This window comes from Epinephelus lanceolatus, chromosome 2 (assembly GCF_041903045.1).
Source record: "Epinephelus lanceolatus isolate andai-2023 chromosome 2, ASM4190304v1, whole genome shotgun sequence".
In the NCBI taxonomy this organism is placed as follows: Eukaryota; Metazoa; Chordata; class Actinopteri; order Perciformes; family Serranidae; genus Epinephelus; species Epinephelus lanceolatus.
Window position 1 is genome coordinate 2,077,598 of NC_135735.1, and position 23,198 is coordinate 2,100,795.

At 41.7% G+C, this 23,198-nt stretch overlaps 1 protein-coding gene across 5 annotated transcripts in view; it reads left to right on the plus strand.

The window, feature by feature from the left end:
- The first annotated feature begins 2,055 nt into the window (after positions 1-2,055).
- The window catches only part of herc1 (HECT and RLD domain containing E3 ubiquitin protein ligase family member 1), an 84,880-nt gene continuing 63,737 nt past the window's right edge, over positions 2,056-23,198 (plus strand). For all 5 annotated transcript variants that reach the window (XM_078173153.1, XM_078173167.1, XM_078173157.1 and 2 more), the window contains exons 1-12: positions 2,056-2,238; positions 7,792-8,768; positions 10,871-10,966; positions 11,179-11,373; positions 12,985-13,296; positions 13,605-13,701; positions 15,632-15,775; positions 16,107-16,234; positions 16,570-16,714; positions 17,126-17,297; positions 19,559-19,693; positions 19,873-20,038. In XM_078173153.1, the coding sequence (XP_078029279.1) occupies positions 7,818-8,768; positions 10,871-10,966; positions 11,179-11,373; positions 12,985-13,296; positions 13,605-13,701; positions 15,632-15,775; positions 16,107-16,234; positions 16,570-16,714; positions 17,126-17,297; positions 19,559-19,693; positions 19,873-20,038 (2,541 nt within the window). In that variant the 5' untranslated portion in view covers positions 2,056-2,238; positions 7,792-7,817. The remainder of the gene's footprint in view (positions 2,239-7,791; positions 8,769-10,870; positions 10,967-11,178; positions 11,374-12,984; positions 13,297-13,604; positions 13,702-15,631; positions 15,776-16,106; positions 16,235-16,569; positions 16,715-17,125; positions 17,298-19,558; positions 19,694-19,872; positions 20,039-23,198) is intronic.

A 23,198-nucleotide genomic window follows, 5' to 3' on the forward strand; every position in this document is an offset into this window, starting at 1 on the left:
TTTGTTAAGTACATAACTCCACATGTGTTCATTCATAGTTTTGATGCCTTCAGTGAGAATCTACAATGTAAATAGTCATGAAAATAAAGAAAACGCATTGAATGAGAAGGTGTGTCCAAACTTTTGGCCTGTACTGTATATTGAACAGTGACAATACATTTCTTTGTTGATGATATTTTCTGTTATTTATCTGAATCTGCAAAGTAACTAAAGGTTTCAAATAAATGGAGGCGAGTGCAGTAAAATATTTGTCTCTGACATGTTGCGGAGTATAAAGTATATAAAGTATAAAGTGTCAAAGTGGAAAGTAAAATACAAGTATCACAAAATGTCACTTAAGTACAGTACTTAAAGTAAATGTATCAGTATGTTATTCTCCCTCTGTCTGTCTCCTCGCTCTCTGTCAGCTCTGTGATGTCAGCGTCCTAAAAAAGACACAAACACAGTTAAAAGTCTCTGGCGCTGCGATAAAGAGGGAGCTACAGCCGAGGCTGGACGCCTGTGTGTGTCTGCTCTGTAAAGATAAACACGGCACACTTCACACTCCACTGGACATCACCATAACATCGTTACATCATCACATCAGGTCACCACAGGGTTAACTTCTATTTAATAAGTGATAATAATTATTAACAAACAGAACGACTGCTGATGATTAATGTTTGTCTGTTTCACCTTAAAATGTTTCATTTATTCATATTTGAATTAAACTAGTCTTTGTCATATTTATTTATACTTTATGTTTATTCTAATGTTCATACTCTTGTACTTTTACTAGAGCACATTTTTAATGCAGGACCTGTAGTATCTGTAGGAGAGTATTTCTACACTGTAGTATTAATACTTTTATTACTGGAGTACTTCTTCCACCAACAGGAAATAAATCCAACAGCAGCAGTGAAACTACGAGAGGGCAAAATATTGATTATACAGGATGTGTTACGGCTGGTTCCTCTTCTAAAAATGGCTATAGTGCGAACATCAATTATAATTTGTCACGTCATTTTATGAATGGTACCTGATTTAACTTTATTATAACTATTTAACTTTACTATAAAATAAAAATAACTATAACCTACTTATAACAAATGTATTATTACTGTGCTTTCTTTAACTTTATTGCACCAGTTCTTTAACCGTATAAATACTTTATTAAACATTGTTATAACAGTATTAGTAGCTGACTTTATTTAATTGTATTTTATTCAGCTTTACCAAAACATTACTTAACTTTATCTTAACTGTGCTTTATTCAACTTTGTTATAACAGTATTTCATTTAACTTTATCACAATATTCAACTTTATATATATATTATACTTTATTAAACTTTATTATAACTATGCTTTATGTAACTATGTTAGAAGTGCTTTATTTAACTTTATTTAAATGTACTGTGTGTAACTTTTGTTTTACAACAGACTGAACTTTAACTTTTTTATAACAGTATTAAAATATTTTTTTTTAACAGTAGCCTACTGTATTTTATTTAACTTTTTTTTTCAAACAAATGCCTACTCAGCTTTATTATAACTGAACTTTAACTTTATTATAATTGTACTTTATTAACTTTTTTTTATAACAGTGTGTAATTTAATTTTTATCATAATAGTACTTTATGTAACTTTACTGTGACAGTAGTTTATTTAATAGTTTAGTATTTAAGTAGTTTACAGGAGATATGAGAATATTGAGGTATATATCATGTATCATACAGATATATATAAGATATATTATTTATAGACCTTATCGTTCAGCCCAGAGTGAGACAGTTCATGCATATTTAATATACCATGAGTGACAGGTAAGAGTGAGATGGCAGTGTTGGACTCCGTCATGTGTGTTAGAACCTTTTGTGTCTGTGGGCGTGGATGAGCCGCTGTGGGCTGTGTGGTGGGAGCACACAGGGACAGACACACAGACACACAGACAGTAAGGTAACCAGGCAGACAGACACCCTGAAAGACAGACAGACAGACAGGTCCAACGTCACAGCCCTGGGGGCTGGAGCTGGGGCTCGCTGAGGGTTGGGACTGAGCTGCTGCTGCCCGGACCCAGTCGCAGAGGAAGGTACAGGAGAGGCGGGTCATGGACATCCATGCATGGCTCCGTCCTTTCACAGTAACGTTATCAAAGCGGACGGATATTGACTGAAGCGTTGGTGTCGATGCAATGAAGCCCAGCCAGGTTCTTGTGTGAGCACCTGAGCACACGACAGGAGGCCTCTGACAGTTTACTGGTAAAACAGCTTTTTATATTCCAGCTAACGTTACTGAGTGCAGCTAGCATGCTAACGTGCTCTGACGCTATGATACAGCAGATACCTATTACTGGCCTTTGGGGCTCTGTGGACAGGTATTCATGCTAACATGACCATGTAACCTAAATATTACCCCCCTGTCACACCTGCACACCAGGCTGTTAGCTCTGTGTTCAGGTATTTTATGGTTTGCTAGCAGAGTGACGGGAGGAGAGTTAGCTAGCGTTAGCTAACGTAAACAGTAGCGAGAGTTGACAGCCGTTGCACAACAAACTGCAAACACTGTCACATTTAAGGTTTGTCTCAAGAGCTAGTGAAGCTAGGCACTGTTCAGGCTGCTCGTGTGAAGCCTTGCGTTTAAATGTTTGTCTCCTGTCATGTCAGTGATGTGTGAAACGGTTAGCTTTGGTGATTATCACAACAGGAAAGACTGCTCCTCTAATCTGACACAAGAAGCAGGTTAGCAGCTCTCTGCCTCCAAGCTGCTGCTGTGTCATGGTACTGTTAGCTGTCTAATGTTATCTGCCGGTGTTAGCTAGTTGTGAGCTAACAACACCAGCAACATTATTTTATTTAGCTTGGGCCGGTGCTGCAGGGGATGTGTCCAGTTAGCTAGCTAGGTGCTAACCGCCCATAAGCTGTGGTCGTATATAAGGAGCTGCAGTGTGAACCTCATCAGTGTGACTGTCAACACGGTGAAGGAGTGTCTGAAGGAGGTCCCTCACCTTCACTGTAACCTGGAGCAAAACAGGCTCCAAGATGTCACTGATAAACATGACAGTTGTTTATACAACAGGAGGTGGATTTACAGCACCTCAGGCTGCAGAAACGCTCAGATCTTTAAGCAGAAGTGTTAATATCACAGTGCAGGAATACTCTGATACAAGTCAGAAGCCCTGCATTCAAAATGTACTGAAATGGACAGTTCAGACTTTCTGTAGCAGGGTTATATGAGGTCATTATATATAGTCAGTGTAGTACAAACAGTAGATGTCAGTCAGCACGTCCCCAGTTTGAAGAAGCAGGTGGAGTCTGACACAGAAGCTAAGCAATGTACTGCTGTGGACAGGGTCAGCAACAAAACATATTTTACCCCCTAAACAAAGCCCCGCCTAAGAAAATCAATATCCATGTAAGTGTATGCTATAGTGAGAGTATGTTCACCGCCTCACCTTGCTGTCAGACAGCCTGTTTCAATGGGGAAGACTCTTTATGTTAACAGCTTCACCTCACCATCACATTTTGGCCGCTTGTATCCGCAATCTCATTCTTTCGCTCACTAACCAGAGCTCATGACCACAGGTGAGGGTTGGGACGCAGGTGGACCAATAAATTGAAGGCTTTGCCTTCGGGCGACTCCCGGGTGTCTGGGCTCAGCCTTAGACAAAGGGTTAGGAGCTCGGACATTTGGAGGGAGCTCAGAGTAGAGCCGCTGCTCCTTTGTGTTGAAAGGGGTCAGTTGAGGTGGTTTGGGCATCTGATCAGGATCCTCCTGGGCACCTCCCACTGGAGGTGTTTCAGGCATGTCCCACTGGTAAGAGGCCCCGGGGCAGACCCAGAACACACTGGAGGGATTATAAATCTCATCTGGCCTGGGAACGCCCCAGGATCCTCCAGGAGGAGCTGGAAAGCGTTGCTGAGGAGATGGACATCTGGGGTGCCCGCTGCCCCTGCGACCCGGCCCCAGATAAGCAGATAAAGATGGATGGATGGATGGATGGATGGATGGATGGATGAATGGATGGATGGACCTCCCCATCTGTGCTCTCATCAAAACCCCCAGGCCCCACTGACAAAACAGTCAGTACATTTCCATGCACAGTTAGCTTGAGCTACAGTCCCAGCTGGACGAGGACATCTAACTGGCCTACTGTCCTTGTCCCAGTATACAAGCACGAGAGGGGAATCCATTTATTGAGCCAAGTATGTGCGACTCCTCTACGATAGGTGGAGATATGCCCCCTTTCAGCTTGTTAGTATTGGACCTTTTTCCTGTTGACCTATTACGTCACAGACCAAACAATGGACAAACAAGTTAGCTACGGTTAGCTAGCAGCTAACTGCTACCATGGTGGACAACTTTACAGCTCTGTACATTTGGTCCGTCCAAAAAGTCACGGCTCTGGATGTAGATTTCTCCATATTGTTACTGGCTTCTTCTTCTCTTACACATTTAATGCAACTTTACAGCTCTGTACATTTTGTACGGCTGTAGATTTCACCGTATTGTTACCGACTTCTTGTTCTTCTTCTTGTTTATTTTTTGAGAATAAACTATAATTGAATAGATCTTTGCTTTCCACCAGGATGGAAATTTGTCTTCAGCCCACCAAAACACAGGAAACACACATGATAATAAACAGATGAGCAGCTAATAAAAGGGTCATTAGAAAATCTGTACACATTGAATCTGCTCATGTCAGTGTCTGTCTCTGGTTTCAACCCATCAGTCACTTTCCTGAGTTTAAAATACTGATGGTGTTTAAGATGAAAGACTTTTGAGTACTTTTTTTATTGTAGTTTTGTTATTTGCCAGCCACTTTTCATTCCTTCCAGTCAGATCTACTCTGGCAGAATGCATGCTGTGATCAGGTCACGTTTTGAGTCTCTTGTTATTGGCCCACTGGGTCATGACATCGATGTTAGGTCTGGGACGCTTCAGCCAGGAGTGTTTTTGTTTCTGTACCTGGCGTAGAATTTGCAAAAATCATACAAGGTGCTGAGACTGGTTGCTTCCAGGGGGGCAGGTTTATTTTAGCTGTAAGATAATAGGCCGCAGTTTACAGTGATTTCAAATCCTCAGGGCAGAGTCCCCTACAGGTGTGTTTGTGAAATCCTGCACCTGCCAGTACCCCTGAAGCTCCATACCAGAACCAACCTGTTACCTGTGCTTATGTCAAAGTCAAGCCACACCCGCCCACACCTGTTAATAAAAGTCCTGCGACCTGAGCTGCACTTGTGATCAAACCCCCCCAGGCTCCAGTCCCTCACGTGAAGCTGGTTCTCTGTTCTTGAATTGGACGTCTCTTTGACTGGATGGTGAAAACATTCAATCACTGCCAGGTTAGGAAACATGTTAGCATGCTCCTTCCACCACCATCAAACCTCCAAAGGATCCGAACTCCATGTAGGCTGCCACCTCATCCTTGGGCGGTGACCAATGTGACCACAGGGTCTAAGTTTACACTTGTGTCAATATATTACACACATACTGCGCATCTTTTTGCTGTGTTTTTTTCTGAAAAATATAAAATATATTTTTATTCATACCCGCTGCCCGCTCCCCACGTAGTTCATTTTTACCCGTAAATTTATATATAAATATTTTTACTCTTTACACAGCTTTTTGCGGGTTAACTGTTGGGTACTTGACCCAATGCAGGTGTCTGCTTTGGTCTCTCATGTGTGATTCGTTACATAAACCCTGCAGTAAAACTTAAATGTTGAGTTTTATTTTTCAGTTGATCCCACAGAGGTGTTTATTAATTTCCGGGGCTCTTATATATGGTGGTGTTGTTTTGGTTAGCTTTGGTTAGAGAGTTCCACCTTAATTTACATATATGATGGGGACACCTGCCAATACCATACAATCTACAACAAAAGGAAAACTCACTGCTACACTCATCAGCTGTATTGTTCTCTGGCTCTGAAACATCTTTTGGTACAAACATCCAGCATGAGTTATGATGCTGATGAATTCTCTTGCATAAAATGCTTGGTTTCTCAGATAGATTTTCGTGACACCTCCCATCCCTCCCATACACACACCCACAAACACACACTTGAATGTGACCCTTGTCAGAATTTGTTGAGTTTGCTGGTTGCTTCACACCCCTTTACTCGAAGGGTATTAATCATATTCCTCCACAAGAGAATTCCAGTCAGTGTCTTTTATAAACATATTTGAATAGGATGTTGATATTCATATTTTAATACCTGGTGTACGTTATGTCGAGATAAAGATAAACTCAGAGGCATCAGAAGCAGTAGTGTCGGCTATAGAGAACCAGTTCTAGTTTGCAGCTAGGGGTGCAATGGTATGAGATTTTCATGGTTAGATTATCTCAGCAAATATCTTGGTATCACAGAATTAATGTTATTATCAGTCAGAATGGCCCTTGAGCCTGGTTCAGACCAAAGGTTGGTGACGAGACAAAACTGTTTTGGGAAATTGCAGAGAAAAGTGTCAGCAGTGTGAACTGGGAAGTCTGAGCTCGACTCAAGTCGGCTGATGGTGTCACCTGACACTCTACTGGTTAAATTGCCAGTGGCTGGTTTTAAAGCATGTCACCTGTTTTAACAGCCAATCAGCTTGTAGTGAAGTCCGCTGGTCAAATTAAAATGACCGCAGAGAGTTGTTGACTAGAGATGATACACCGTCTCATGGTGGTCACTTCCTGTCGACGTTACAGATCAGAAGCACAGAGAGTTGTTGACTAGAGATGATACACCATCTCATGGTGGTCACTTCCTGTCAACCTGCAGCTTTTTACAATGTTGCAGAATAGTGCATTACAAGTAGTCACCTGTTCCAGCTCGTCTCATTGCAAATCTTTGGTCTGAACTGGGCTTTAGAGGAATGAAAACAGGAGGTTTACTGTTGGTTGATCAAATGTTTTATTGCTATAACTGAAACTTGAAACCATTTTGTTCATGGAAGTTTGTGTAAAAAGTCTCCCCTTTGAAAATAAGTCAAACAAAAGGAAATCCTCCGTCCAGTTGCCTTTTTTTTTTCAATATCGTAGATAAGCAAATGTACATGGTCTGATAACAGTCAACTATTATATCACAGGATACCTTGAAAGCGGTATATTGCTGCCACCCTAGTTGCAGCTGGTGTCAGATTTTATTTTCGTTAAAAAGCTTTCTGTTCCACTTATCAGGTCTTTGAAGCTAAGTTTGGACTTATCTGACCTGTTATGTAAAGGTCGACATGTGTGTGGTGTTTACAATATGGCAGATTAGAGTTAGTCCTCTAAAGTATGGCTACACTTTGCAAATGACAGCAGCGGTAAAATGAATTGTCATCACTGTGCAGTTATGATTTTGGTTCAGTTGCTAAGAGTTCATGTAACATGGCAAAGCATTTAAAAAAATCTCAATTCAATGGCAGTAGTTTTGACTGAGAGCAGAGCTCCACCCTGCCTCACACTATCTTTCACTACAGCGTGGTGTAAGAGTGGAAATCTGAAGTGTTGAGTCAGCGGACAGCCCTTTGTCAACAGGGAAAAGATGGATTACCTGCATTATCCTCTGTTTTATTATGTAAAAAGTAACATGTACCTTGATTATCTCATCTGCTTTGAATGCACACTGATCAATTTCAAAGAAAATGCTGGTTTCTTAACCTGACGTCATGTGATCATTGAGTGAAGAAGCTGTGTTAAATTTGTGTCTAGTAACATCTTGCAAACTGGAAACTATTGATAACCTCAAACTGAAGATTTTTTCCAAAGTTTTATCTGGCCCTGAATAAAGTTCACATATGACAGGCTTAATGTTAATGTTTTGGTGTGGCTTTAATGTTTTCAGGACTGATGGCTCCAGAGTGACATGCCATGGCTTTAATGATCCCCCCGGTGAAGCTCAAATGGCTGGAGCACCTAAACAGCTCATGGATCACGGAGGACAGCGAGTCCATCGCCACACGGGAGGGAGTCTCGGTGCTCTACTCAAAGCTGCTGGCCAACAAAGAGGCTGTGCTGCTGCCCCAGCAGGTGCTGTGTCTGAAGGGCCCCCAGCTTCCTGACTTTGAGCGTGAATCCCTCTCCAGCGATGAGCAGGAGCACTACCTGGACGCTCTGCTCAGCAGCCAGCTGGCCTTGGCCAAGATGGTCTGCTCTGACTCTCCCTTCGCTGCTGCCCTGCGCAAACGCGTGCTGGTGCTCCAGCGCATCTTTTATGCACTTTCCAACAAGTACCACGACAAGGGGAAGGTCAAGCAGCAGCAGCACTCTCCAGAAAACAACTCGGGCTCTGCTGATCTGCACTCTGTCAGCGAGCGGCCGCGCTCCAGCACCGACGCGCTCATCGAGATGGGTGTTCGCACTGGCCTCAGCCTTCTGTTTGCTCTGCTGCGGCAGAGCTGGATGATGCCTCCTCCACCTAGCCCCGGTGGAAGTCCTGGGGGCAACATAAACTTGTGTAATGATGTCATTCACACAGCCATTGATGTGGTCAGCTCCCTGCCACCTCTCTCCCTGGCCAACGAGAGCAAGATCCCGCCGATGGGCCTGGACTGCCTGGCCCAGGTCACCACTTTCCTGAAGGGGGTGACCATGCCAAACTCTGGGGCGGATATTTTAGGGCGGCGACTCGCCTCAGAGCTGCTGCTAGGGCTGGCCTCACAGAGGGGCTCCCTGCGCTACCTGCTGGAGTGGATTGAGATGGCCTTGGCTGCATCAGCTGTGGTCAGTGCCATGGAGGAGAACAAGGTGCTACAGAACCAAGAAGGGCTCATCGGATATGACTGTTTCATGAACATCCTCATGCAGATGAGACGTTCTCTGGTAAGTCAACTTTAACTATGACACTGGCAGGTTGGAAGTTTATTTAGTGGTTTAATAAGTCAAAGCAGAAGGCAGCAAATGTTACGTGCTGACACAGTCGACAGATTTTCATTACTCTGAGCTGTCAGATGGGCTTTAAAATGTCATGCTCCTTCTATTGGATATGATTATTAGTATTATTTATCCAGCCAGTTATTTTTGTTTGGTTGGAAACCTGGAAACAGAAGATGCAAAAAATGTTATATAAATGGTTGTTTTTGGTTCATATTAGATTTAAGAGTGCACGGGTGATGTTACAAGGGTCTGTTGCAAGCAGGGTGTCTGCAGCTCCTTAAAAAGTCTTTAATTCAATTTTATAAATATTTAAAACCTATTAAATAGTCTTAAATTTGAATTTGTGAGGTCTAAATTGCCACAAACATTTTATCTAACTTAATTTATCCATATTTAAATTTATTTTTGTCAAAATGAGTCGAGCTCCTCTGTGTGAAAGTCACATGTCTGTTGTTACAAATCTTTAAACCTGCCACTGAACCTTATACACCTTTTTACACAGAGATGATGCTAAAGAGACACTTTTAAGTCCCTTCTTTATGCCGCCTTTGCATTTTTACACAGACTCAAGCGACAGCGGCATCATGTCACTCCAGTGTGTTATTTTAGACAGCATGTTGGCATAGCGAAATGAAAAGAGGTGTGACGGGCGTGATCTGTAACACAACAGTGTTGCCCTCTTGTGTGACATATAACATAGGCGTCGGCAGCTCTTTATAAATAATAACAATTGCATAACGTATCAATAATGATCATATACCACCTCTGTTATATGGTGGCTGATCTTGTCCTGTGCTCGGAGGGTAAGGAGCTCCCAGACCTCACTGTTTTCCAAATTTTGTCGGCCTTTTTTAGCTGCTGTTCTTCTCAGTTCATTGCTGCCCATTATCCCGTCCTGCTGGCTTTCCCTTTTATACAGACATCGTTTTGGTGCTGTTACTACCTGATGCTGGTTTAAAGGCCACACAACTCTGTCCCCCAACTCCGTGATCATACCTTCTATACAGAAGGATGAGGCGGCATGACGGCTGCCTAGAAGAGGCCATGCAAAAACCAATAATCTAATGTACCATATTCTTACATAAAACCTTCCTCTGCACGGAACCATGTTACTGACCTTTATACTTAACCTGCAATGCTTGAATAAGAAAAAGAGGATTTGTCCAAAAATCTGGGTTAAATTCTGTTAAAAATTAGGGATGCACCAAATATTCGGTAACCGAATATATTTGGCCGAATATTGCAAAAAAACACACATTGGGTATTCGGTGGAATAAGTGAAAAGCATGGCCGAATAATAGCGGCGTGTTTTGATAACGCAATCAAACAGCGTGCGGTGACGGACGGAGTAAAATGTCGGCAGTGTGTTGATATTTTACTCCGTCCATCACCGCACTCGCATTTGCGACTAAAAATAGTTTTGTGTGAGCAAAATAAATTATTCAGCACGCTGTGCGAGTACAGATTTCAACCAGCAGCAGAAACGAAAGGCGAATCCCGCCGGTTGTGGGTTGAACGGGGGTCACAGACACGGACAGGAATGTATTCCTGTCAAATACGGCGGCCATAATGCTTCATGCAAGATAAGGCTTACCGGCGACAGAGAAGTCCGGCTCCAATATTTTCCCCTTCTTGTTGTCATGACTGCCCAAAAGTACCTGGACAGCTGAGCCGTGGCGGCACACAGGTATGTGGCGTATCAGAGGAGAAACGAGCCGTTGACATTTCTCTCTTTGTGGCAGGTAACGGTCCACAAACCTCACCGCACTTTAGGGACTGTTCTTTACTTATGAAGGGACTGTTCTTTACTTGTCAGGGGAGGAGGGTAAATAACAACGGTATTCGGTATTAGGCCAAGTGTTTAATTTTATTTGGCTTCAGCTTCGGCCACAAATTTTCATTTCGGTGCATCCCTAATAAAAATTACCTTAAATAGGTAGTAATAGTATTAAATTTAAGTGTCTGATACCTGTAAACCCCCTGGTTACGAGCCCCCCCCCCCCCCCAATAAACACTGATCTGTGTGTGTGTGTGTGTGATTGTCTCAGGGCTCCTCAGCAGATCGCAGCCAGTGGAGAGAACCCACACGGACCTCTGATGGCTTGTGCTCATTGTACGAGGCAGCACTCTGTCTTTTTGAAGAGGTAAGAAATCTTTACAGTACTTTACTTTCAGCACATTGTATCAGTGTACTGATACTCAAAAATGTGTTGTGCTTATTTTTTCTTTACGTTAAAGGAAAAGGAGTACTTGTAATTTAAACAAGGTTCACAGTATTTTTAGTGGAAAAAATCAGACACAAGTAATCATTATCATTTAATGATTATTATGTTCTTTAATTGTGCGTTTCTTCCAGGTATGTCGTATGGCATCAGACTACTCTCGCACCTGTGTCAGCCCGGACAGCATACAGACCGGCGAGGCCCCCGTGGTGTCTGAAAGCTGTGAGGTGTATGTGTGGGGCAGTAACAGCAGCCACCAGCTCGTGGAGGGTACGCAGGAGAAGATCCTGCAGCCCAAGTTGGCCGCCAGCTTCGCCGATGCACAGACAGTAAGAGACATGAGTTCATGTGTTTCCTGTAGAGCTGTACGTCTGCACATGTTGAGAGAGGAAACATCTGTTATCCTGTAATCATCAGGCGAAGTGGACAGACTGTTTCTAAAGGAATTCTCCTGGTCTTGGCCAATGGGTTGTTGATATTTAAAGGCAGTTAAAGCATTAATTATAGTGAGTAGCATAAAAGAAATAGGCGTTACATAGACATGGTGACATAATGCGTTCAAATTCAGATTTCACTGGTTCTCCCACAGGGAAACCGCAGCTGTAGATCAAAGTAATGTGACATACCGTATATGTTAGATAGATAGATAGATGGCCTGAGAGACTTGTGCTCTTCAAGATGGCGGAGCAGTGCAGCATATAGACATGTTTCCATAAACGTCTTTTTATCATTAGAAAAGCTGTAATGAAACTGCAAAATTCAATAAAACTTCCTCAATTGTGCAAAAAACTTTTAATTCAACTCACATGACTAATCAGCTGTTTCCGCTGTCGGTGTCTTCCTGGATATTTCATAATGACAGAGTATGTCTTCGTTTCCGGATACACCATGAAACATGGCCAACATGACTGAGACTGGAAAGAGCAACTGAAACAAATTCCTGAGAACGTCTTTACGTTTTTCTGCCATTTTTCATTAAATGCCAACGGAAGAAGAAAAATGCCTTCTGGCATGGAACAACAACATGTTCAAGTTGGCGGCAGGCGCAGCTGCGGCGCTAGCTCCACCTCGCCTAGCCTTGCTTCACCCTGCCCTGCCTTGCTTCACCTTGCCCTGCCTTGCTTCACCCTGCCCTGCCTTGCTTCACCCTGCCCTGCCTTGCTCCACCTTGCCCTGCCTTGCTTCACTCTGCCCTGCCTTGCTTGACCCTGCCCTGCCTTGCTCCACCTTGCCCTGCCTTGCTTCACCCTGCCCTGCCTTGCTCCACCTTGCCCTGCCTTGCTTCGCCTTGCCTCATCTCGCCCCATTGAAAAGAAGAGCGTTAATTTGTGAGGCCAGTGTATTTTTTTTTAGTTATTTCCAATAGGAGCGCTGTGTATTTACATTCTGCTACAAAAACCAGCACGTGACGAGGCACTGAGCGTCTGTTCTGCCCCGAGCGCTGCATATTTGGTGTTTTTTCTCACTGAGAGTTGAAAAATTTTCAATTTTGGGAGACACGCTGTCCAAGTCACTGTTGCTTTTTACCCAGCTGTCCAACCACAGTGGAGGAGGGGCAGGACAAATAACCTGCAACAAAGACCAACCGTCACATCTTACATGACGGAGCAGAAATGTGTTAATGTACTGTAGCATGTATGTCGAAATCTTATGAAGCCAAGTAGAGCAGTTCTTTGTGTCTGAGTCGGATCACCAGGGATTAATAATGACATTTAAATTTAATTGAAATGTTTTTTGATAAAGGAGTGTGTGTTAAAGTACATGGGATTTATTTTATTTTTGTTATTTTACCACGGTATTTATTCAGATATTGAGAATCGGTATTAACTGCTTAAACATCTGGTATCGTAACATGCCGAACTTCTTATGATGTCCTATAGCATCACTGCTCAGTATTTTGCAGTGCCCACAGTCACACATCATCTCCTGTTTCTCTGCAGATTGAGGCGGGTCAGTACTGCACTTTCGTCATCTCCTCTGACGGCTCTGTTCGGGCCTGCGGGAAGGGCAGCTATGGCCGCCTGGGCCTCGGGGACTCCAACAACCAATCAACGCTCAAGAAGCTGACCTTTGAACCTCACCGTGCCATCAAGAAGGTGTCGTCATCCAAGGGCTCAGATGGCCACACGCTGGCCTTCACCACGGAGGGCGAGGTGTTCAGCTGGGGTGACGGTGATTACGGCAAACTGGGTCACGGGAACAGCTCAACACAGAAATACCCCAAACTGATCCAGGGGCCGCTGCAGGGGAAGGTAGGGCTTCACCCAATACAACCGGATACAACCTGGGATTTATTTTAGTTTCAAGATGCACATTTAGATTTGTGTTCTTTTATATCCAGTAATAAATTCAGTGCAGCAGTGAGCAGAGCTCTTCTGTGCCCCAACTTCCTTTGGTAAAACATTCTCGCACCAGGAACTGTGATGGAGTGTAATATAGCTGTTCTCCTGTGTCTCATATTTTAAAAACAGACAATAGAGTTCAATAGTTGTCTTTTAGTTTGTGCATTCAGCGTCATTAATGAAGTATGAAAATGTGTTTGTCGTTTGTTCTGTGTCAGGTGGTGGTGTGTGTGTCTGCTGGATACAGACACAGTGCTGCAGTCAGTGAGGATGGAGAGCTGTACACATGGGGTGAAGGAGATTTTGGGCGATTAGGTAAGTTGCTGATGTAATTATCTTCTACCCTAAACTGAAAAGGATCTCTTAATGAACACCTGCACTTTAGATAGACCCGAGCATGACTGTGCTGATCATCTGTTTGGGCCTTCAAAGTTTCCATAGAATAATGATCACTCCACAAAGAGAAGTGTTAACAGATTAAAAAGTTTAATCTGATGAGTAATCGTGTAGTGTGTTTCACATTTCAGTGTAATGTACCGCTTCACAGAACCATCAAGGATTAATTTTTAAACCTGATTAAGTCATACTTGAACTTTAAATCATGTTCCACCAAACTTTAAAACTATCTAAGATTAAATTTAAACCTCACTTTAAATATCAGTTGAGTTTTTACTCTGCACCTACATTAAATTTATTTCTGTTGCACCAAAGCATTAAACTCCATTTTAAACTGCAGTCCTGTATTAACTTAAAACTTAAACTTAAAGGGAGATTTAACTTTTTAAGTGGCTGTCTTTCTGAGATGGATTGAGCAAATTAACCAAGTTCCTTTCAGAGAGTTGAGACAGACTCAACCCAGCTGAGTTTCTGATGCTGCTGAATTTCTTGAAACTGTCTCCCTGTTGCTGCCAGTCTCTCTTTTTTTCCTGTGCTGTTGCCCCTTTTTATTATCACAAGGCCATATTGCTTGTACAGCCACACAGCTAGCTAGCAAACAATATCATGGTTTGTTAAGGAATACAGAGCAGCTGAAAGTTAACAGTACCTAAACTCTGATCAGAACTAATCTTAGATTAAAAAAGTCTTTGATACAGTTTGTTTTTAGTTTCTGATAACTTTCAGTCAGTTGTGTGTTAGTTTGGAAGTTGACTGGTTTTGATTCAGCTTTGTTATTTTACAGCATGTGTCACCTTCAGATCCTGAGTCATAGCTGGGACAGCTTTCACTTTAAAAACAGTGTCTCTTGGCCGGCCTTTTGAATTTGGAGTTGGGACATGATCTTCTCTGAAACTGTGGCTTTTTACACTTCAAATCAAAACAAGTGGTGTGAAGTTCACTCATGCTGGAAACTACAAACACAGCTAATCAGCCTGATTACCTTCTACACATGTAAAACAACACATTCTCTCACACACAGTACGATTAGGATATTCTTTATGTGATTGAGAAACACTTCAGTGTTCATTTTGTCTGTGCTGCAGGCTATAAATGTTCTTTGTGACTGTGATGGGTCTGATAGCAGAGGAGCTCTTGCACAGTTGAACAGATTGTGCTTCAGCATGAATACTGCCTGTTGACTCCTCCAGCTTTGTCAAACTCATCACACTGTTCAAAGCTGATTTAGTATCAAAAGATAGATATATTGCCAAGACAGTTTTATATGTGTAGTTAGAAGTAACAAATTAGCCTCAGACAGATTTAGTCGATTAGGTCAGCACAGCACACACACAGACACACACACAAAAATCATGTTGCATTTATTCTGACAGATATAGTGGTCGCAATATGAGTCATGATTTTAATGGGAATGGTAATTTTTGCTTTTAACTTTAACAGGAAAAAAATTAGGATGATCATGACAGAAAAAAAGTACCTTCTCACTTTGCCTACAAGTAAATAAATTAACAAAACTATGGTAAAAAGTGGATCCCATATGTATGACAGTCACGGCCACATGAAATGAATCGATCCCTGAAAGGACACCTGGCCTCCCAACCAGCTTAAAAATAATGTAGTGGAATGTCTCCCAATTTGTTAATGCATCCGCTTGTTACACATCCCTTCTTTACAATGTAAAATAGTTGAAGAAAACTTAATAGGATCCACACTGTTTAAAAAGCACATTGTTGTTCATCATCCGAGGAAATGTTTGTAGAGAAGCAGCAACTTTATCACACTCTGCTCCTTATGGTTGATCATTTCTGTGTGTTAACAGCCTGACCTTTTTCATTGTTTGGTATCGCAGGTCACGGTGACAGCAACAGCCGAAACATTCCTACCCTGGTTAAAGACATCAGCAACGTGGGAGAGGTGTCATGTGGTAGCTCCCATACCATCGCACTGTCAAAGGATGGACGCACTGTATGGTCCTTTGGAGGAGGGGACAACGGTGAGGAGATACTTCACCATGACCTGACCTTCACCTGTGTTGTTAAACATCTGTCTTGAATATTTTATTGTGGAAATAATTAGTAAATAGAAACACAAGTCTTTTAAACTGCATTTTGAATCTGACCCTTTTTCAGAGTGTGCACCCTTCTAGTGTGTGTGGTAAATACTTGCAGTTTTGTATTTAGTCTAAATTTAAACTATATTTGAGAATGTATAAAATATTTTTTTCTTGTGTTTAATTGTATTTGGTTTCCAGAATGTCAAATCATTGCACATCATTAGAATATAAGCTCATAGAGTCTAAAGAGAAACCATGTGTTGTCCTCCAGGGAAACTAGGTCATGGTGATACTAATCGAGTCTACAAGCCAAAAGTAGTGGAGGCCCTGCAAGGGATGTTCATCAGGAAAGTGTGTGCAGGAAGCCAGTCGTCTCTCGCCTTAACCTCCACCGGACAGGTAGGACATCACCCCGGCGTCGTTCACCAAGACAGAATAAAAGCTGTGGTTTGTTGAGGAAAAGTGGAGGCTTGAGGTTCTGGAATATTTGGTCCAGAGAGGGAATTTCATACAGATGTTTATGCATTCCTGGTTGGCAACTGGTTGGATTTTGACAGAGATATATTTTGAGTTTAGGACTTGTTACGTAACACAGCTCTTCTTTTGTGGCTTTGCTCCTCACTGTTTTCTCTTCAAGACATTTTTTTGTCAAGGCAAAGGACCAAAGTAAAATTCTTTGCCACGTTAATGTCAGAAGTCATCTGCTGATGTTGATTCATGTCTCTTGTCTTTAGGTGTATGCATGGGGCTGTGGTGCTTGCCTGGGATGTGGGTCCTCTGAGGCCACAGCGCTCAGACCCAAACTCATTGAGGAGCTGGCTACCACCAGGGTGGTGGACATCTCCATAGGGGATAGTCACTGCCTGGCTCTGTCACATGGTGGGCATCTCCTCCTCCTTCGTGTTCTTGCCTTCTCCTGACCTGTCTTTGAAAAGCTTATCTGTAAATAGTTGACTGTAAACAGCTGCTGCTGCAGAGACGGAAACACATTTGTATGCTGTCAGGGATCAGCGCTCAGCGTCCGCGGCCTCTGTCACTCAGTCTGACTGTTATTTTGCTGGCACAATAAGATTTGGTGTTTGTTTAACATGTGACAGAAACTGTTGCAAGTAGCATGATGTAACAGCAAATATATGGAGCATATTTGTTTTAGCTAATACTTAACTTCAGCTCCATGTTAAATTAGGACAGAGTCTGCCTCATTATTATTCAGCGTGATGTGTGGTGTGAAAAATAATCAAAGCCACATCTAATCTTGTTTTACTTTTCTTATACTCAACCATCATCTAGACAATGAAGTGTACGCATGGGGCAACAACTCCATGGGCCAGTGTGGTCAGGGGAACTCCACAGGGCCGATCACGAAGCCCAAGAAGGTCGTCGGGCTGGACGGAGTCGCTATTCAGCAGATCTCAGCCGGCACGTCCCACAGCCTGGCATGGACCGCTCTGCCCAGAGACAGGTCAGCCACCATCAGAGTGAACACACTGACTGTAGCGAAGGCAGCATGTTCATAACCTGGGGAGGGGGAGGGGGCTGCTAATGTCACAACACCCCTGGACTTCTGTTCCTCATAGGGATTACATAATATAGGTGAAAGGTCAGTCACTGTGCGGTGCACAGCAGTTTTTAACTGTCGTTGTTAAAAGGTAACTCAGTAAGACATCATGCTGTCTGTGTACTGACTCGTCATACAGACACACTGTGCTATTTTGGTTCAGAGAAAAGGTGACGACAGGTGAAGTATTAATACGCCCAGTTATTCTCATACGGTCAGACTCAGATCAACCAGGCAGCTTTTTATGCCTTCGCCCCTGCGATAGCTGCGGACGGAGGCATTATGTTTCTTGCTAATGAACGTGATATCTCAAGAACACCTTCTTCAAATTTGGCACAAATGTCCACATGAACTCAACAATGAGCCCTTACTTTTTGATGGTCAAAGGTCAAGGTCACTGTGACCTCGTCTGTCTCATTCTCGTGAATGCAATATCTCAAGAACACCGTGAGATAATTTCTTCAAACTTGGCATAAATATAAACTTGAACTTAATGATGAATTGATTACGTTTTGATGGCCAAATGTCAAAGATCAAGGTTGCTGTGACCTTGCGTCCATCTCATTCTCCTGAATGCAATATCTAGTTTGACACTAACGTCCACTTGGACTCCACAATTAACTGATTAGCTTGCGATGGTCATATTTCAAAGAACATGTCTATGTGACGTCACCTGTCTCATTCTTGTGAACGCAATATCTCAAGAACACCTCAATGGAATTTCTTCAAATTTGGCACAAGGGTTCACTTGGACTCAACGAAAAACTGATTGGATTTCGGTGTCAAAGGTTAAGGTCACTGTAACCTTGCATCGGTCTTATTCTCACAAACATGATATCTCAAGAACACCATGAGGGAATTTCTTTCAGAAAATTTGAAAAAAAAATTCACACAAACCTCCAGTTGGACTGAAGAATAAACTGATTATAATGTTTTGGTTGAAGATCAAAGGTCAAGGTCACTGTGACCTCATCTGTCTCATTCTTGTAAATGTGGTATCTCAAGAATACCTTGAAGCCTTTTTTAACTTTGGCACAAACATTCACTTGGATTTGATTAACTGATTTGATTTTGGTGGTCAAAGGTCAAAGTCACTGTGACATGTCTGTCTCAATTTTATAATATATATCTCAAGAACACCTTGAGGGAATTTCTTTAAATTTGACACAAATGTCCACTTGGACTGAAGAATAAACTGATTAGAATTTTGTGGTTGAAGGCCAAAGATCAGTGTGAACTAAAAAAACATGTTTTTGGACATAACTCAAGAATTCAAACACTAATTATGACAAAACTTCACACACGTCTAACAGGATAAATTAATGAAGTGATGACATTTTATATCCAAAAGGTCAAAGGTCAGCTTCACTGTGACATTATGGTCTGCATAAAACTCTTTCCTGTCCATTTCTCTAGCGAGAGAGAATTATTTCCTCTCACGCAGGCGCAGAACATACGTGTTGGTTTGCTGATGGCTGTAGTTTTTGCGGTGTGTTCATGTGCAACTTTTTGGCTGAGACAGAAGCAGGGAACCTTCATCACTGCTAGTTCGCTGGAGTTGGTTTGGTGTGTTGGGGCTGTAAGACTAAAACAATTAATAGAAAATCTGTGTTACAAACTGGAGGTGTGGGGTTTGAAAAAAATAACCATTTCAAAGGAAAAGACTTCTGAGTTGCATTATGGGAATTGTAGGATCCAGCATTTTTGAGCTTGATACTACGGACTCATGTCAGGATATCTCGGCTCAGCTGCTCTGATTCTTTATAAAATTTATCCTTTGTGAGTCTCCTAACTTTGTGACAGTGCTGTATTAAATCTCTGGGAGATTGTTTTATCGGCCAACTGATGAGTTTATTGGTACAGTCCATGGCAGAGGGGAAGAGATCGTTCTTTATTCCCATGATGGTGTGAAGGTACATTCACTTCAAGCGAATAATTCCATTTATTAGAAACTGTAAATGCTTCAGTGCACAAGTGAACTGTTTTATAAAGAAATTGATTTAGGCAAAAGCAGCAGTGTGACCCGTTCAGAGTTTTCTTCTAAAAAGGTTTTATGTCCAGTTCAGTCAGTGTTTTTTAGTCTCTTCCAACCTCTTTACCCTTCCACTCCAGCAGCTGTGAAGCACCAGAGCACTTGCTAATATTTACTCTCTTTGGCCCTCCAGGCAAGTGGTGGCTTGGCACCGGCCCTACTGTGTCGACCTCGAAGAAAGTACCTTCTCACACTTGCGCTCCTTCCTCGAGCGCTACTGTGACGGCATCAACAGTGAAGTTCCTCCTCTCCCGTTCCCCTCATCCAGGTAAACACACACAGCCTGCAGGCTGCCATCATTGCTTTTTCTCCTCACCTGTGGATTTCTGGCACTGACAGATGACTTGTTGTAACAGCTGATACGCCTTCTTTCCTTTTGATTGTAGATTGGTGTCAGATTATAAATATGCCCTTGGTATATGCTGATTGTTACAACTGTGTTTGCAGGGAGCATCATAACTTCCTAAAGCTGTGCCTTCGGCTCTTGTCCAATCATCTGGCTCTGGCCCTTGCTGGGGGCGTGGCCACCAGTATCTTAGGTCGGCAGGCCAGGCCCCTGAGGAACCTGCTGTTCAGACTGATGGACTCCTCTGTGCCAGATGAGATTCAGGAGGTGAGACAAAAGCTGTCAGCAGCAAAGTAATAGCTTCTAAAGCAGCTCTTAACCCCAGGCTAACAAAGTCTTCACTGTGGCACAATCCTGACATGTTCTGAGTAGACTAACCCAGACTTTAGCCCAGGCCTCGCTGACCCTGCTTCAGAGCAGCCTTAGCCTGAGACTAAAAGTTGACAGTATGAAACAGGGCTAAGTAAACAATAGAGGCTTGACAATCCATCAGTCTGGATCAATATAACAATTCAGTGATCAACAATCCAGTATCGTGGATGCAAAGCGAAAATATTGATTCATATCATCATCTTTAGATTACCCCTTTATTTTGAAATTCTTTGTCACAGTCAAACAGCAGCAGGCAGTCGGCAAGTAGCCTAGACAAAGACGAAGAGAATAACGTTTTTTACTCAGGAATAAATCAGCATTGTGGAAATATTTTTGATTTTGAAGAAAATACAGGTCAACAGACAAAGTATATGCCATATGTAAACAATGCTATTATCAGATAAAACACAATCTGGAAATCCATCGGTAAAAAAAAGAAAAAAAAAAAATTCTTCCTTTACCTCTGGAGGCACAGCCCGGAGTTTTTCGACTAACGGAAGTGCAGGGGCCTCAGCGATCGCTCACGCCCTTCACTTCCGGCGGTGCCCCCAGGGAATCACCGTGTTGTTTACAAATACTTAGGGTAGAAAACCAGCAGAGTTTAGCTATATATCATATTTTTCACGTCACTATATCACTGTGTAGACTAATCTGATGTTTGTTAAGTCTATGAACACAATGATTGAACAAATGTTACTATTTCTCTGTGTTTTGTAATTAACATGGTTATTGTAGATTAGCTGGGCTAACCATTAGCTGTTAACGTTAGCCGTTAGCGGTGGCTGTAATAACCATAGACTGTATAAAAATAAGGTAATAACTCAATAAACGGTCCATGAATAAAATATTTTTTCTAGCGGATATCTTAGTTACAACATGATTGAGCTAGCAAAGCAGTTTTGTGTTGCTATGTGTGGTATTTATTCAGTTATGGGAAATCACGATGTCTAGAAAGCATCAGTGGCTGCAGCTGACAGGGACAGTTAGCAAAGCTAACATCAGGACGTCATCTGTTAAAAGCCTCCCGTTGTCGGATACGACATGAAACTACTGCAGTTAGCTCAATCATGTTGTAACTAAGACATCCGCTGGAAAAAAAAAAAAATCACGTTGACGAGACGGCGTTTTGGGTGGAGCGGTCGCTATGGACGCGGAGCTTGCTGTTTCTGTAGGTGCACATTTCCTGGGGACACCTGCACATCTCGGCCACGCCCCCTCCATTGTGATTGGCTAAAGCGCAGCAATGTAAATGTAAATTGCAGAATCTGTCTAGAGAGATTAGATAAAACATGACATACCTGCCTGGCCAAGCATCTTGCTCCACTAACTTCTTGTAGCAACATTAGCTGCTCTGTTTCAACAATATTGGGCTGAAAAAACATGCATGCAGGCTGAAATTTATCTTTGCTGTTCTGTCAGGAGACGCAGACTTAAACTAGCAGCAAGTAAGAAAAAGTATAAATAGTACATGTAATTTATTAAGCTGTAAGTAGAGGAAATCTCTGCTAGCCGCTAGGCTAATCTATGCAATGTAGACATGCTTAAGCTAATGAAGGGTGAGAGTTGTTTTGTCTGTGAACCTTGGCAATTATTACTGAGCTGAATCTTAAATATTTGTTAACTGATGTTGCTGTTAGTCCATGTTTTATGGCTGTTGGAAGTTTACAGTCAAGTTTTAGGAAAAAGATGATGGTTTGGGTTAAAGTGAAAAGATTTCTTTCAGAAAGGTCTCTCTGACAGAAAGGTCTCTCTGACAGAAAGCCCTGAAGGTTAACTGATCCATGTGCTGTTTAATGTGTTAGTGGAGTTAGTTTAAAGTCAACTTAACTGCTCTTATTATTTATGTGTTGTTTTTGTTTTTTATGGCCAAAAAACAAAAAAGAAAGCTGCTGCAGCTTCTTCTGTAACAGACTGTGTTAAATGATCAGATGATATCACCTCATATTGATCGCAGGCTCCTGAATCACATTGAATTGGAATCGGATGGTGGAAGACTTTGTGATTTCATTATAATATCATATTGTGATGAAACTAGTGATTTACACTCCTGGTAAACAGTTGAATTTTTGAATGTTTAAATGAGTCACATAATAATATTTTTAATGTTGTATAATTGGTATTTTTGTATGTTTTTATTGTAAGGTGTCCTTGGGTGCTCAGAAAGGCGCCAACAAATAAAATTTATTATTATTATTATTATTATTATTATTATAATCCAACTGACATTTAACTAGAGTCAGTAGAGGTGCAGTGTGAATGTGTCGCCCTGGGCTCAGGTCGTCCCTGGTTAACAATGTGTGTGTGAAAAGGAGAGTCAGCCCAAGGTCAGGGTTAAGGATCGCCTGGGGCTAAAAGGGTGCAGCTTAAAAAACCTGACAGACAGGAACGTACAATAAAATGTTTCAGTAAAACTGTGACACTGTGAAGAAACATTAAATGTTAAAGATTAATGTCGCTGGACTGACAATGTTATAAATGACAAGTTTAAGTTTTGAAATTGTAAACCTAAGATTCACTTTAAAAGATTCTTGGCTTCTGTTATTTTATGTTTAAACAGTTAAATATTCGGTCTAAAAAATATCGAAAATTAGTGAAAAATTTCCATCACATTTCGCTAAAGCCCAAAGTGACATCCTCAGATGTCTCATTCAAACAACAGTCCAAATCCCAGGTATTCAAAAAAAAAAAAGCATCAAATCATTACATTAAAAAATGTTTGGACCATCAGTGTTTCTTGTAGAAAGATATAAACAGTTAGTCCGTTATCGGTATAGTTGCAGGTTCATTTTTCATTGATCAACTAATTATTTCAGCTGTAAAATTAAGTTAAATTTGTTCCCCTTTTGTTTTCCAAAAGTAAAACTTATAATGAAGGAGAGTCATATTTATGAAATCCCTTCTTAAAACTTTATTTTACAGGAAAAGCATTTATGAATATTTAAAACGTTGCTGTGTTTTATCATCCATCTCTGGCCATTTTGTTTTCCTTTTTTTTTTTTTTTTTTTTTTTTTTTTGTTATAAACGTTACTTTAACCCCTGGTGTTTTTTTTTTTA